We start from the raw sequence: 13589 nt of genomic DNA on the forward strand, positions 1-13589 counted from the left end.
AAACAAAGATTTAGTCAGCAATGTGATTGTATGTTTACATGTTGTGGCTAACAAGAGATGAATTTCATTGACCTGAGTGGTCAAAATCAATTTTAGTAGAGAGGGTTGGATCTCTGGAAAATTATCTTTACTCCAATTATTGTAATAATTAGAATATTGTATTATTTTTAGAATAGGAGATAAGTTAGAATAGGTGTGTATCACAGATTGAGAATAGGGATTTAATGGTTGAGTTGATAAAAATAGAGATTGAGTTATCAATGCAGTTAGGATAGGATTTGATTCATAAAAGAGGAAACAATGTAATGACAGAAAGATTAGATGATGGAGAACAGAGTGAGTAAGCTAGAGTTTGAGTGAGAGATAGGGTTTGAGATTGGAACTGTTGTAATCGAGCCGAGAGACCCAAGACTCTGTAATGTCCATTTTGTTGAATAATTTATTAAAGTATGGTGTGGACGCACTGTTTTGGTGCAAAAATTCATTTGTAGCTATGTATTGACGTCTCGACCCTAATCGGTTATTTTTCTCTGTTTAAACACTTTATAGGGTATTTTTCTCTGTTTAAACACTTTATTTATAAATCAGTCCATTAGTGTTAAGGGTTAATATTGTAATTAAGCATTAAACATTTTCTTAAGTGCCTTTCTTAAAATATGAATTAAGCATGTGGTTAGTATTTGGAAAGTGGTAAGGAGTATCTCGCACGCTCTAAAAGTTGTAAACGGTATTTCTAAATTTCACGCATTAACCTTAGCGGGCGACAACGTAGCATGAGAAAATTAGTTTTCTCATGCGCTCTTGACCTTATATCAATCGTGCAAGAATCTGCGTGAATCTGCGTGAGATTGTGCAATGTGCATTCGATTGGACGGGTCACATCGACGGTGGAGATCGTCTGGGCTAGTTGGCGAGCGGACGACACGATATTCGTTGGATCTAAAGGAGAGAAATCAACGGCGCTTTGGCCTAGATTGAAGCACTTGACAAAAGGGAAAGCCAAAGAAAGCATCGACAATGATTGCTCAGGTAAGTGGGACCCTCAGGGGGAAATACAAGTACAAAATCTAAGTAAAGCATAGCTGATTGGATCTAAAGTTAGGAAATATAAGTACAAAATCTAAGTAAAGCCTAGTTGATTGGTTCTAAAGTTAACCAATAGTCTAATTTCAGACTACCACCTCATTTTAGTCAACCTCCTAGGTCATTTACATGCATATACCTAAAAACCCCAGAAAATTTGGAAAATGGTATTGAGTTTTGGCAATATTGATTAACTTAAATTCATCTTAGTTTTAGATTTATGAAACTTTGAAAAGAATAAAATCTCTCTAAATATGATATTTTGGACTAAATAAACAATTTACACTAATTTTTTATTTTTAAATCTATATTAATTTAATTATTAATAATTATAATTATTAATTTTTTTTTTTTAATTTTAATGTAATTTAAAAAATCAAAATATTTAAACATAATACATTTTTATACTGCACTGAAGTAAAAAAAAATTCATAGAAGTATGATAAAGAAGGTTTTGCCATGAGAAGATTTGATAGTGACCAGAATTGAGTGATGAAGGGGAATGTCATGGAGCTTTTTAAAACAATAGAAACTGATTAGAGCTGCAATTGTCCACGAATGCTTTAAATGTCATATACAGTTTGTTATTTACATACTGGATATATAAAAGCCAGAATTAATTGCTATCGCATTGTCATTTCACAGACAAATTACACACCTAACTAAATACTTTTTAAAAAGAGATGGTACACTTTTTAAAAAGAGGTGGTACGTCTGTACCTTATGAGAATCTCTCGAGATGATGATCCAAACTACCGAATCATTCTAATATTTAAAGAAAAAGAAAGAAGAAAGTTGGAGTGGCGTGACCCTCGTGTTACGTACCGTCATCAAGCATACGCTCTGATTATCTTTTCTTGAATTTTGTTCGTACAAACTAGGAAGAGTGGAATACAAAAACGTTTGGGTTTAGGTTATACGGTTAATCGATGATCCTTACATAAGAAGGGTAGGGTTGTGTCCTGCTTGCTGTGTTCAACTTCCTTGCCAGTGGTCATGGAACTTGAAGATAAGGTGAAGTTTCCTGAAGGGTGGGCAGAAAATGTTAAACTAATCTTGATGAAGGAATCAAAATATAATGTTGCGAACGATGGGTCGCGCAAGCTTTTGCGCGTGGCCACACTTCTGGTGGATGCCAGTCCATATGCCTACATTCCTCGATTTGTGTCATTGGGGCCTTACCACTATGGTAAGGAACCCGAAGATGTTTTCAAGGCAAATCATATGTATGACAAGATCCAGTACGCCGCTGCCCTCTGCCAGAAATTGCCCAGGAATCCCGACTTGGGGTTCAACTTGGACGACATGGTTGCGAAGATCGAAGAAAATCGAACGCAGATAGAGAGCTTCTATGAATGCTCAATTCCTAAAGGTGAGTACTCTGACAATTTCAATCTGATGATGGTCGTAGATTCCTTTTTTCTGCTGCAGTTCTTGTTCGGCCATTATCGCGGTGAGCATGGTAGCAATATAAAGTGCGACATTCTGATGCTGGAGAATCAGATCCCACTGTTTGTGCTCAAAGAGATGTTTGACAAGGTAAAAGAAGCTTTGGTTCCGGCGCTGACAAACATTAATTTCAGCGAAAATACAATTAATTATTTGCTGGTGAGGAAGGCGTACATGGAGTTGTGTCCCTTCGACATAACACCTGACACGCTCATTGATTATGCACTCAACAAGAGGACGCCCAAGACGACGCACCCACACCTGCTGGGTTGCATGCACGGAATTGTTTTGCAATTCCTGCTTACCGAAGGCGTGGAGGAAAAAACGGGGGTGCGTTTGGTGGGTTGCATGGCAAAGCCGACTCTACTTCAAATAATCTCCAGCTTTCTCATAGTTCCCGTTGTTGAAAAGATGTGCAGGCTTTTCTTTTTCTCCACTAGTCATGAACCCGGGGATCTTCCCATCAATGGATACACTGCCAGCGAGCTGGCAAGGGCCGGAATTAAGTTCAAATCCTTCTCCGCGCCCTCTCAATGCATCTGGTTCGACAAATACTCGCACACACTGTATCTTCCACGGATGACTGTAACATACCCAGCTCAGACTGAAGTGTTCTTCAGGAACTTGCTTGCATTGGAGGTGAATGACCCCGACCATGGCAATCACGTAAGGGACTTCATTCAGCTGATGGACTGCCTCATCGACAATTCCCGTGACATTCGCACTCTGAGGAAATCTCATGTCATTTGTCTGGGAAGTGCTCTGTCCGACGAGGGTTTAGCCAAGATCTGGGACAGCATGCATCAGCCCTTCTCCAATGGCCACCTCGAGCCTCCCGAAGAGTTGAAACTCGCACTCGAAAATGTGCTCAAAAACAAGTGTTGCATGATCAAGTGCAGAATTGCGCTTCTGAAATTATGCAACGGGTGGTATGAGCAGTATTTGTCAAAGCCCTGGAATGTTGTAGGCCTGCTGGTTGGGGTTTTTGTTTTGACTGTGAACGTCATACAGGCTTACTGCAGCTTGTGGGGATGCAATTTTCGTAGCTCTACTTAAAAGGAAATAAGTTTATATGCTCTACATCTTTTTTCTCTTTATTAATTAGATGGCCAAGTTCTTACAAATTGAGTCCATCTCAAGATGTACCTCGGCAATATGAAAATGTCCTTCCTCTTCCATCTGTATATTAAAAACTTTCATGCTGAAAGACCAGTAAATTTCTATGTTTCTTGTGGATCAATTGCCTTTTGTGGTCGCTAGTATTTCATAGAACTTATTGTCTTTTAATAATATTTTTTTATATGATCAATTACCTTTTGTGTTCTCAAGCATTTCATAAAAGTTTTATTTTTAAAATTATTTTTTTTATATCGATGAATTGCCTTTTGTTGTCTCATGCATTTCATAAATTTATGATGTTTTAAAAATAACTTTTTATATGATATTTATGTTATAGTGGAGATGTTTTCACGTGTATAACGTTGTAGTAAAATATTAAAAAATAAATTAATAATATAAGTGGTTTTGAGTACATTTTAATCATTACGTACTTGGTTTCATCTCTTTTATATATATATATTCAAAAAAATCTCCCAAACAGTTGTTTATAGATATATAAAGAGTCGGTACTTAGTTTTGTTTAAAAATGGACCTGTATTCTTATTCATTAACAGCTAGTCTCAAATCGATCCAAATAACAGTATCATCATTAGCCCATAAGATGGCTTAGGCTCATGACAAACATTAAACAGTGAGTTTTGAGAAATTATTAGGCCATCTCAGAAAAGGATATAACCATGGTGGAGGCACAGCCCAAGAGCATAACGATAAGCAGGAGGTTTCAATTGATGGAGATTTCCAATGAGCAGCCATGAAAATGGTCGTACCGGAAATGGCTAGACCTACAATACAATATAAGGTATAAAATTTTATATAGAATTATGCTTCTGTTGCATAAATCTTTCTTCTTTAACCTAGATTCCGAAATATATATTCGATAATATAACAGATATTCCATCAATAAGGTTATCGGATCTCCTGTTCCTGTTGTGGCAATTCTTAGCGCTGTAGCGAAGACTGCAGAACATTCTATTAATTTTCAAAATAGTTGAATAATGGTACCCATTCTAAATATGACCTAAAATTTTCAAATCGCATAATTATAGTTGATTATGATAATAGGTTTTACTACAGTATAATTATTGTTGATTATAATAATAAGTTTTACTACTTTCAGAAGATTAAGATTAAAGATTAAAGAGTATGAAAAGTAAGTTTTAAAAATTAATTTTATTAAAATTTAATCCATTCATAATTTTAGAAAAAAAATTATAATATAAAAAATTATAATTTATAATTTTGATTAAAATGATAATGAAAATTATGATTTTTATTTAAAAATAAAATAAACTTATCTATTTCACTTTGTGAAAAAATTGCGAGAAAATTATAAGAAAGCAAGAAAACAAAAATTAATAATTTAGCAAACTCTACTCTCTAAAAAATAATATAATTCAAAATTTTGATTAAAAATTATAATCTAAAGTAATTTCACATATACATATAATTCAAAATTTTGATTAAAAATTATGATCTAAAGTAATTTCACATATACATATAATTAAAGATTGCATTAAGTTATGTAAAAGAATTATAGAAACAATGGATAAAATAAAGAATTTTTTTTATTAAAAATATATGTAAAATTTTATAAAAATGTTAGTTAAACTTGACTCTTTTATAGATTGTTAGCTTAAGAGTTATGGTTTTGGACAATTCTTGACCTGTGATATTGAATGCATGATATTACATGTGCTGGAGTTTTTAAAAGATTAAGAGATTCTCTACTATATTGGCTTATTTGGCTACATTTAAGTCAAGGATAATAATAAATCTAAATTTATTGTTGGCTTGTTTTTTCTCAATTGGGATTTTCCAAAGTAAAGCATTGTTTATATGTGTATATGTGAGATTTTATCATTATTTCTATCATCTTGTTTCAAATCTTAACAACTAGTATCAAAGCACCTAGCTCATATTGGGGCCAAGTTTTCATTGAATATATTCATTCGATTGAGTTCTCACCAAGTGTATTCAATCATTCGAGTTATCAATGAGTTTGTTCGATCAACGAAGTTATAAGTAAGTCTAATCAAAGGAGGCACAACACATTGATTTTTGAAGGTTGCAGTCACGACTGCAATTATGGTGGTGGTGGTGGCCACAATTATGGTGACGATGAAAAATATCGCTATGGTCGTGGATCTAACAATGGCCACTAGGGGAGATATGATCTATGAACATTTGTGGATATTCCACTAGATAGTTCGTCACAACAAATATGATAAAATTATACTTAAAAATCTGAAATCTATACTATGAAGTTTTATTTCTCTTCAGATTTCTAGATCTGTAATTTTTTGTTTTTATTACCGAGTGGAACTCCCATATAACTAATAACCTACTAGTGGTTAGGTTTGACTCCCTCAAATTTTAACCAGAATTACAATGGACTATTTTAGAGTCTTCTTCAACATGATCACATAGCTAGCCTTTTTTCCTTAATTAATAGGGACCAATGTGGCATCCTCTCGAGTTATGGTTGTGAAAACAAGAAGGTCAACTTTCGAGTGGTATAACTTTTACATACAAACTTACATTGATGTGATTCCTGCACCGTTGGAAAGGGCTGTGTGTGTAGAATATGAAAAAGGTGTGTGACACTAGAGCATAAAATTTTACCCTAAAAAAATGCCATTTGATGCCTCAAAATGCTCTTTGAAAGGTTTAAGACCCTAGTTTGCCAAATTGGGTGTCGCTTGTCAAAATTGTCTTGTGTGTTGATTCCTCCACTTTTTCCATTCTAAAGCATTGAGATGGATGAAAAAAATATAATGATCCAATCTCGATCAAGATAGGTATGATGATGATGGGTTAGGGTTTATTTTTTCTGCAGGTGGTCTCATGTTTTGGTTCTATGATAATCATGTTGCTCGCAGAGGTTTATACTAGTATTTGTCCTTGGGTTTGATGTTTCAATGTTTTGTAAACTTTTCTAGTTTTTTATTTGGATCTCTCTGGCTCTTTATCAACTATATAGAAATGGAAAATCTAATTTCAATAATAAAAAATGGCAGTTTGAATATGCAATATACAATTTTAATACAAATCCCTTTGACTTCCTTAATGATGATGAAATGGTAACCCACTCGCATTGCTACTAAAAGGGACAGACTGGTGGTGGTAGCTACCAAGAAGCAACAACCAATAATGGCAGAAAGTGGAAAATTATCATCAAAACTCCTTCATCCAGTCTATATTGTCAGTGAAACAAGGGCTTCTCTAAATGAGGGGGGCAGAGGATGAGTTGAGGGTTGAGGCAACCATGGATTTTTGCAACAAAGTGATGCAGGAGTTTGGACATGGCCATGCAAAAGTTATAATGTTGAATGGAAATTTAACCACAAGAGAAATACCTATTCGTGTCCTTGTACTCATTTCTATGAAAACATTTACTACTAGAAAATTAATGAAGTGTGTGCCTCTAGAACCAAAAACGGTGTGGAGGATGGAAATAGGCCAACAGTGGTATTCGAAGTGGAGCATTTAGGATGAAGACATTGGTAAAATGCTTGAACAGAATGTGATCTTTTGGATATCAATGATTGTAGGGTATTTTCAAATTAGTGGAGATGATACTTATGAGATATTTGATATAATGCCTAAATGAGATGCAACATCTTGGAATGCTATGATTTTAACATATGCCTAATATGAGAAGGGAAAGACAGGAGCTCGTGGTGAGTTGATTCTTCAAGCAATAAGAAGGCACGTGTCTCAAAGCAAGAGGATGGTGGCTTAAGATTCAAAACAATAGCAAAGGATGAGCATGCCGACTTAAGTGCTAGGATAGTGATAATAATAAAAAATTGTAATGGAATCAAAAACTTTTACATGTAAATAGGCATACGATTGTAAGACCTAGTAAGGCATGTGTTCTCCTGGTAAATTACTCGTAAATTATAAATGTAGACCTATGTAATATGGGGGAGCATGTGAGATTCTTGGATAGCATATGGAATTTCTAAATACCCTTGTTATAAATTTTGAAGGGGGTAGGGCCTAAGGTGAGTAGTGTTGGATCACGTCACCTATTTGACTTGATTTGTTTAAGGGAAACATCAATTCAAGTTCAAAAGGGGGATTTTTAGGTAAAATTGACTTGGTGAAAGAGTTAAGGTTGTTACGTTAAGAGTTGTGGTTTTGGACACCTATTATGGGTAACCTATGGTATTGAGCCAATGGTAGTATATGTTATGAAACTTTTAAAAATCTTGGGGATTTTCCATTGTAGTGTGACAGAGCTTAGCAATAAAAGGTCACTTGATTAGGCTAGGATATTAATCAACTTAACTACTTTTAAGTAAAAAATGATAACAAATATAAATTTATTATTAACAAATATTTCTCAATTAAAATTTTTCCATATTTTATTTTATAATTTCAAATAACAATAACAATGATAATAATCAAAATAAAATTTAATGATATCAAAAATTTTAATATTCAATTTCAACTATATCCCAAAATTTCATTAGATTTTAAGAACGACACGCATTATTGTCGATAGGTAAAAAATTCTAAATATATCCACTTTCAACAATGTTAGAAAATTAATATAAAATATATAGTAAAACAAAAATCCTATTATATGAATAAATCTCCCAAATACTTACCACTGTACGTTAAACTAAGTAGCTTCAAAACTCGAATTTAGGCTTTTAAACTAAGTAGCTATGGTACCCTTGGGAATTTTAGGCTTTCAGGAAATTTTGCTCGACATTATTCCCATTCTAACTGTATAGCCAAGTTATTCTCTCATCTCAGTCTATATTCATGTATTTATAAGTTTATCTGATTTTTAATACTATCAAGCTTTTTTTATTTAAAAAAAAAAAAAAAAAAAACTTTCAAAACTCGGCACCGAGTAATGACATGACTCGTTCGCCTGGTAAACAGGTAATCAGAAAAATCACTTTGATCGTAAAATGGTTAAACAAAGCTTAACATAGTAAGATCGTGTGGGTTGAGCATGGAGAATCCTCGGAAATTGCGTGGGGACTTGACTTTGGAGTCAAAAAGAGGGACAACCTTGAAAATTGGAAATCAACACCTTACTTGTGTAGCATAAATCGAATGATTCACATTCTTTGCGGACGGTTTCACTTGAATTTATGTAATTTTTTTTTCTTCTATTATGTAATTAAACATGTTTAAGACACACCGAAGGAATATATATAAAAGGAAAATGTATATATATATATATATATATATATATATATATTATTTAATTATTTATTAAAATATTTTTTCGTTTGTCAAGTATTTTGTTATTTTTTAGGTTTGACTTGTGGTTTGAGGAGTCGACTCGGGACATCTAAGTTGTCAAAGTCATTTGAGGATCACACTTGGCTTGAGTCACACCAACCCTTAGCTGACTGGATTTTTTAGCATGTCTCATCCCGTTAGCATAAAGCACAACCACCCCCCGTGAGGTTTGATCTTGGGTCGTCTTGCTGACAAGGCCCATCCCCAACTGGTTGTGCTAGTGAGACTTGACTATTAAAATATTTTTAATCAAAAAGATAAAAAAACATTTAATTTAATTTTTAAAAGATAATTTATAATAATAATTATGATCAACATCTATTGAAATTGATATCTTTAATTTAAAAAATGTTAGAGATTACTTAAAATTATTTAGCCTTTGTTTTCTATTTAAGGTGAATCTTATTGCTTTTAAGAAACTGGAGTTTACATTAAAAGTATGAGCAATTTTTCTAGTCTCTCACTAGGGAGACTAGACCATAACAAAAAAAACCTTCGCGGAGAGGACAAAGATATCTAACAACAAAAAGATATCACAAAATTTAAGATATAATTGGAGCACTAGCCTAGGATGCTTTGTCTAGTATCATTTCTAGCAAAGGAAACAAGAAACATCAACATCATATATCTAGGTTGAGGGGTTAGAATCCAAGACTACGACTTGTGTATGCTCCTTTGGGTTATCAGGGGTTTTTCCTTCAGTAGGGGGTACGCTAAGGTGTTGCTCTATTCTATCCATTTTGTGGTCCAAGTCCCTTTAATGGCAATGTAAGTGCACCAAGGAAAGAAGGACATCCTCCTTATGCTCCTGTCTATCCCCAGGAGTGCATCCTAATAATAATTCCATCTACCAATAAAAATCAATAGTTTGCATGTACTAGTTGAAATCTCCTTTAGTGTGCCCTGTGTCTGGAATCTAATTTACCCATTCCACCAGGACCTCCGTATCTTAGAGTGGGAGTTATGTGCATGGAGGCTTCTCTCTTATCCCTAGCAATGATGGGTCCCACCATAATCCTCCAACCAGTGATGCATGCATGTATGTTATGCTCCCCCCTTCGAACCCATGCTAGTTGGTGAGGCATGGAGGCTAGAGGTACTAGGTTGACTTCTTGGAGCAGAGGTTGGGGAATGTTGACAGACTTGAAAGAACATGGAAGCTACCACAAAGAGAACGATTTAGACTAATGATGATAAGAGAGAACTCAAGAATGCTTCTAGACAAGTTGATAAAATTGTTGAATTCACAGAAATATCATATAGAAGGTTTTACATATAATTTTCCCTTGAGGAAGAGTAGGTGAGAATGATTTAGTAATAGAGGCGAATGTAATAGAGCATGGGTGTTGACACCTAATCCTTGTGATTGGGTGAATTTATGTAAATAGATAAATAGGAAATATGAACAGTCATCGGGAGACGAACTGAACAGTCTCTCCCTCATGTATATAATGAAGACCTACCTGATGGAATAAGACAGTTGAATCGTTTTTTCCTTATGGAGTTACTGCTTGGCCTGACATGGTATCAGAGCTAGCTCCTTTTTTTAGCCTTTATGTCCTTTGTAACTCCCTATTCTTCTCCTCTGCTCCTCTACTCTCCATTCAAAAATGCTGCTTGTTCATAAATGTGGTAGCCTGCTCCACACTGTCACCTGAACGCTGCTGCCTGACACTACCTGTGCCCTCTGTCTGCCATATTCCATATTTACAGTCTTGACCCCTGTATTACTTGTGCTCTCTGGACTGTCAACATAACATTTTCTGCCATAACGTGAAACATCTCTGCGAGCGTGCCATGAACTGCTGAGCGCTCTGCAGTCTATCTCCATGCTGAAGGAAAGTATGGCAACTGTTTCGTTGGGGATGAGCTTGTGTCATACGAAGCGGTGACAGAGTAAAATGTTCTTGAATTGAGGGTCCTGACTGGATATGAGGGCAAGAGTGCCTGAAGCCAGAACGAGGGTTTCAGAGTCGAGATGGTGCACAAAGACTCTACTCAGCCTGAAGGAACCGAATTAATCACGAGTACGGAGCTTCTGCGGTGGGTCGTTGAATGAAGCAAGGGTCGATAGCAATAGTCTTACGAAGCAGTGGCGAAAATCCTCTCACCACCTCTCCTGCAAACTTCGTCGTATATTTAAGAAAGATCCGAGGAATTTCTCCAGACTGTGCATACTAAATGCTTTGCCAGGAAGCAGTTGCATCCCGACCTTTACTCTTTGAGGAAAGAAGCATTCCTTTTTCTTAAATTTTTTAACCATGATCGAAACTGCAAATGCAAATTGGTGTCATTCTTTATAGTCTTAATCAGCTGAGTCTGTCGAGCAAACTTTTCCACTGTTTGTTGGATTTCTCAAATTCCAGGCCTGGTTCACTGTAATACATTGTCACAAGCAACACGTGAAGAGTCACAGTCACGTGAAGGCCTGATAATGGGAATGTGGAGCTTTTTAAAACACTATAGTATAGTGAGGCTTCAAATATAATTGGAAAATCATAGAAATTCTAGCAAGGTTTTGACAAAATCTAGCATAATTTTTTGTAAATCCAGGTTACAATTGTCAAGCTTCAATACTTTGGGTTCCCTAGGGGTTTTTGATGGTTTTGAATCTATTTCCACCATCAAAAACATTATTCAAATAGTCTTACTACCATATTTATAATAATAATAATAATAATAATAATAAAATGTCGGATTTCGACGATCTTTTGTCGTACATACATACATTAAGGGAATTTTGAGGCCTAAAATGGGCATCCTAAGAAAAAAGGAACAAAAGTAAAATTTATAAGAACCAATAGGATTCAAGATGATGATGCCAACCATGGGGGATGATTCACCATTTTTGGAGTAAAAAAGTAAAAATATTAAAAAATAATAAAATAAAAAAACTACTTTTTCAACTCGTATTCTAAACTTGTCTCCCTAAGTTTTTACTCAAATTTCGAGCTAGAGTACTCGTTGGATGAGAAATTTAATTCTTCATCCAAGGAGTACCCTCGTTGCATACTTTCGATGGACCCTGCTACATGAAAAATGAGAAATACATGAAAAATGTGATTGCAATCACGTTTTTCATGTATTTTTCATTGTTTGTGTAGCAAGGTCCATCGAAAGTATGCAACATGGGTACTCCTTGGACAAAAAATCAAATTTTTCATCCAACAAGTGTTTCCACTCGAAATTTGAGTAAACCCATAAAGAGATAAGTTGAAAATACAAATTGAAAAAATAGTTTTTCTTTTTTCCCTCTAAAATTTGATGATGTAATCTAATCTTATTTTATTATTTCCACTATTATTTTATAATTTTCTTAGGAGGCCCATTTTAGACCGCAAAATTCCCCTATTGTTTTCCGCCGCAGTAGACAATGCCTTTTAAAACAACACAATGCCAAAATGATCGATTAGAGTTGTAATTTCCTTGCGATTGATTTAAATGTAATTTAGATTTCGTATATATATATATATATATATATATATATATATATATATATATATATATATATATATATATATATATATATATTCTTCAAACAAAAAGCAAGATTTAATAGCAATCACATTTCATTTTAAAGGGAAAAGCGAAGAAGTAAAGTAGCAATTGCATCGAGAGGTGCAAAGGAATGCTGATATGAGTGGGGGGGGTGTGGAAGGAAACTATCACCTTGTGCAACATGTCAGGTTGCAACAGTGATGTTACTTTATGGGGCATGAAAAGCCATGTTGATCAAATGAAATTTTTGACCTTCGTACCTCAGGAACCACTCCAGTCATTACAATCAAAGGGGGCCATGTCATTGAGTTCAATGGAAGAACTATTGGAACTATCCCCACCACTTGCCTTCTTATAAACTCAAATATTGTTGAAACACGCCATCTTGGATAATGGTTTTAGGAATCAGGTTTAAATGCGTCCTCACATTCACTAAGTCAGAAATACAAAAGCGTCTCTAACAGACCCTTCAAAATAAAAATGATCTCTAAATTTTTTATAATGTCTGGCTACAAGAAAGCTCTGTCGGTTATCATTTGTGCTACTACTACAACAATTAACATGGAATACTTTTACTTCCTTGTATTCATATTCAATGTAGAAAGAGGTAGGTATGGGCCTAGGTATAAAGAAGTCCATGTCTATTCTATTCAAAAAGAGGTGACCCCAACATATCAATGCAAGACATGAGATGAAGGGAAAGACAAAGATGTGGGATACATTTCCTAACAATATGGGCTTTTACAACAACATTTAGTTGGCATTAGCCATCTTGGATCTCAATGAACCCATGCTACAACCAATCACTTTCAGTGATGGTGATCCTCTTGAGGGGTCATCCTCCACACCACTATATGCAAGTATTGGATAGGATCTAGAGGGGCAGGAAGATGGAGTAGAGAGTAATAGACATGGTGGTGATATTGATGATTTTGACATTAAGGAGGATGACAAATGAATTTTGAGATTTTTCCATATATGATTCTAGTATCTACCCTATTTTTTATTTTCCATTGGCATTGCCATCTATAGTATCAATAGAATCTATGCCATACATTTTGATTTGGCAACATCAAATAACTCTGAAAAAACTGTAATTGATGGTTTTAATTTCTAACATCTATTTGATGTATAATGTGTTGGATATTGGATAAACCAATGCTCCCTGTGTG

General features: G+C 34.7%; 1 protein-coding gene across 1 annotated transcript; it reads left to right on the top strand.

Moving 5' to 3' along the window:
• Positions 1-2079: 2079 nt before the first annotated feature.
• On the top strand, positions 2080-3588 carry LOC149257071 (putative UPF0481 protein At3g02645). Its single transcript, XM_089454075.1, has one exon. The coding sequence runs from the start codon at positions 2080-2082 to the stop codon at positions 3586-3588; it is 1509 nt and encodes a 502-aa protein (XP_089310201.1).
• The last annotated feature ends 10001 nt before the right edge of the window (positions 3589-13589 follow it).

The sequence above is a fragment of the Pinus tabuliformis genome, chromosome 6 (genome assembly GCF_031772625.1).
Source record: "Pinus tabuliformis cultivar Carrire ecotype Pingquan chromosome 6, CPIR1, whole genome shotgun sequence".
In the NCBI taxonomy this organism is placed as follows: domain Eukaryota; kingdom Viridiplantae; phylum Streptophyta; class Pinopsida; order Pinales; family Pinaceae; genus Pinus; species Pinus tabuliformis.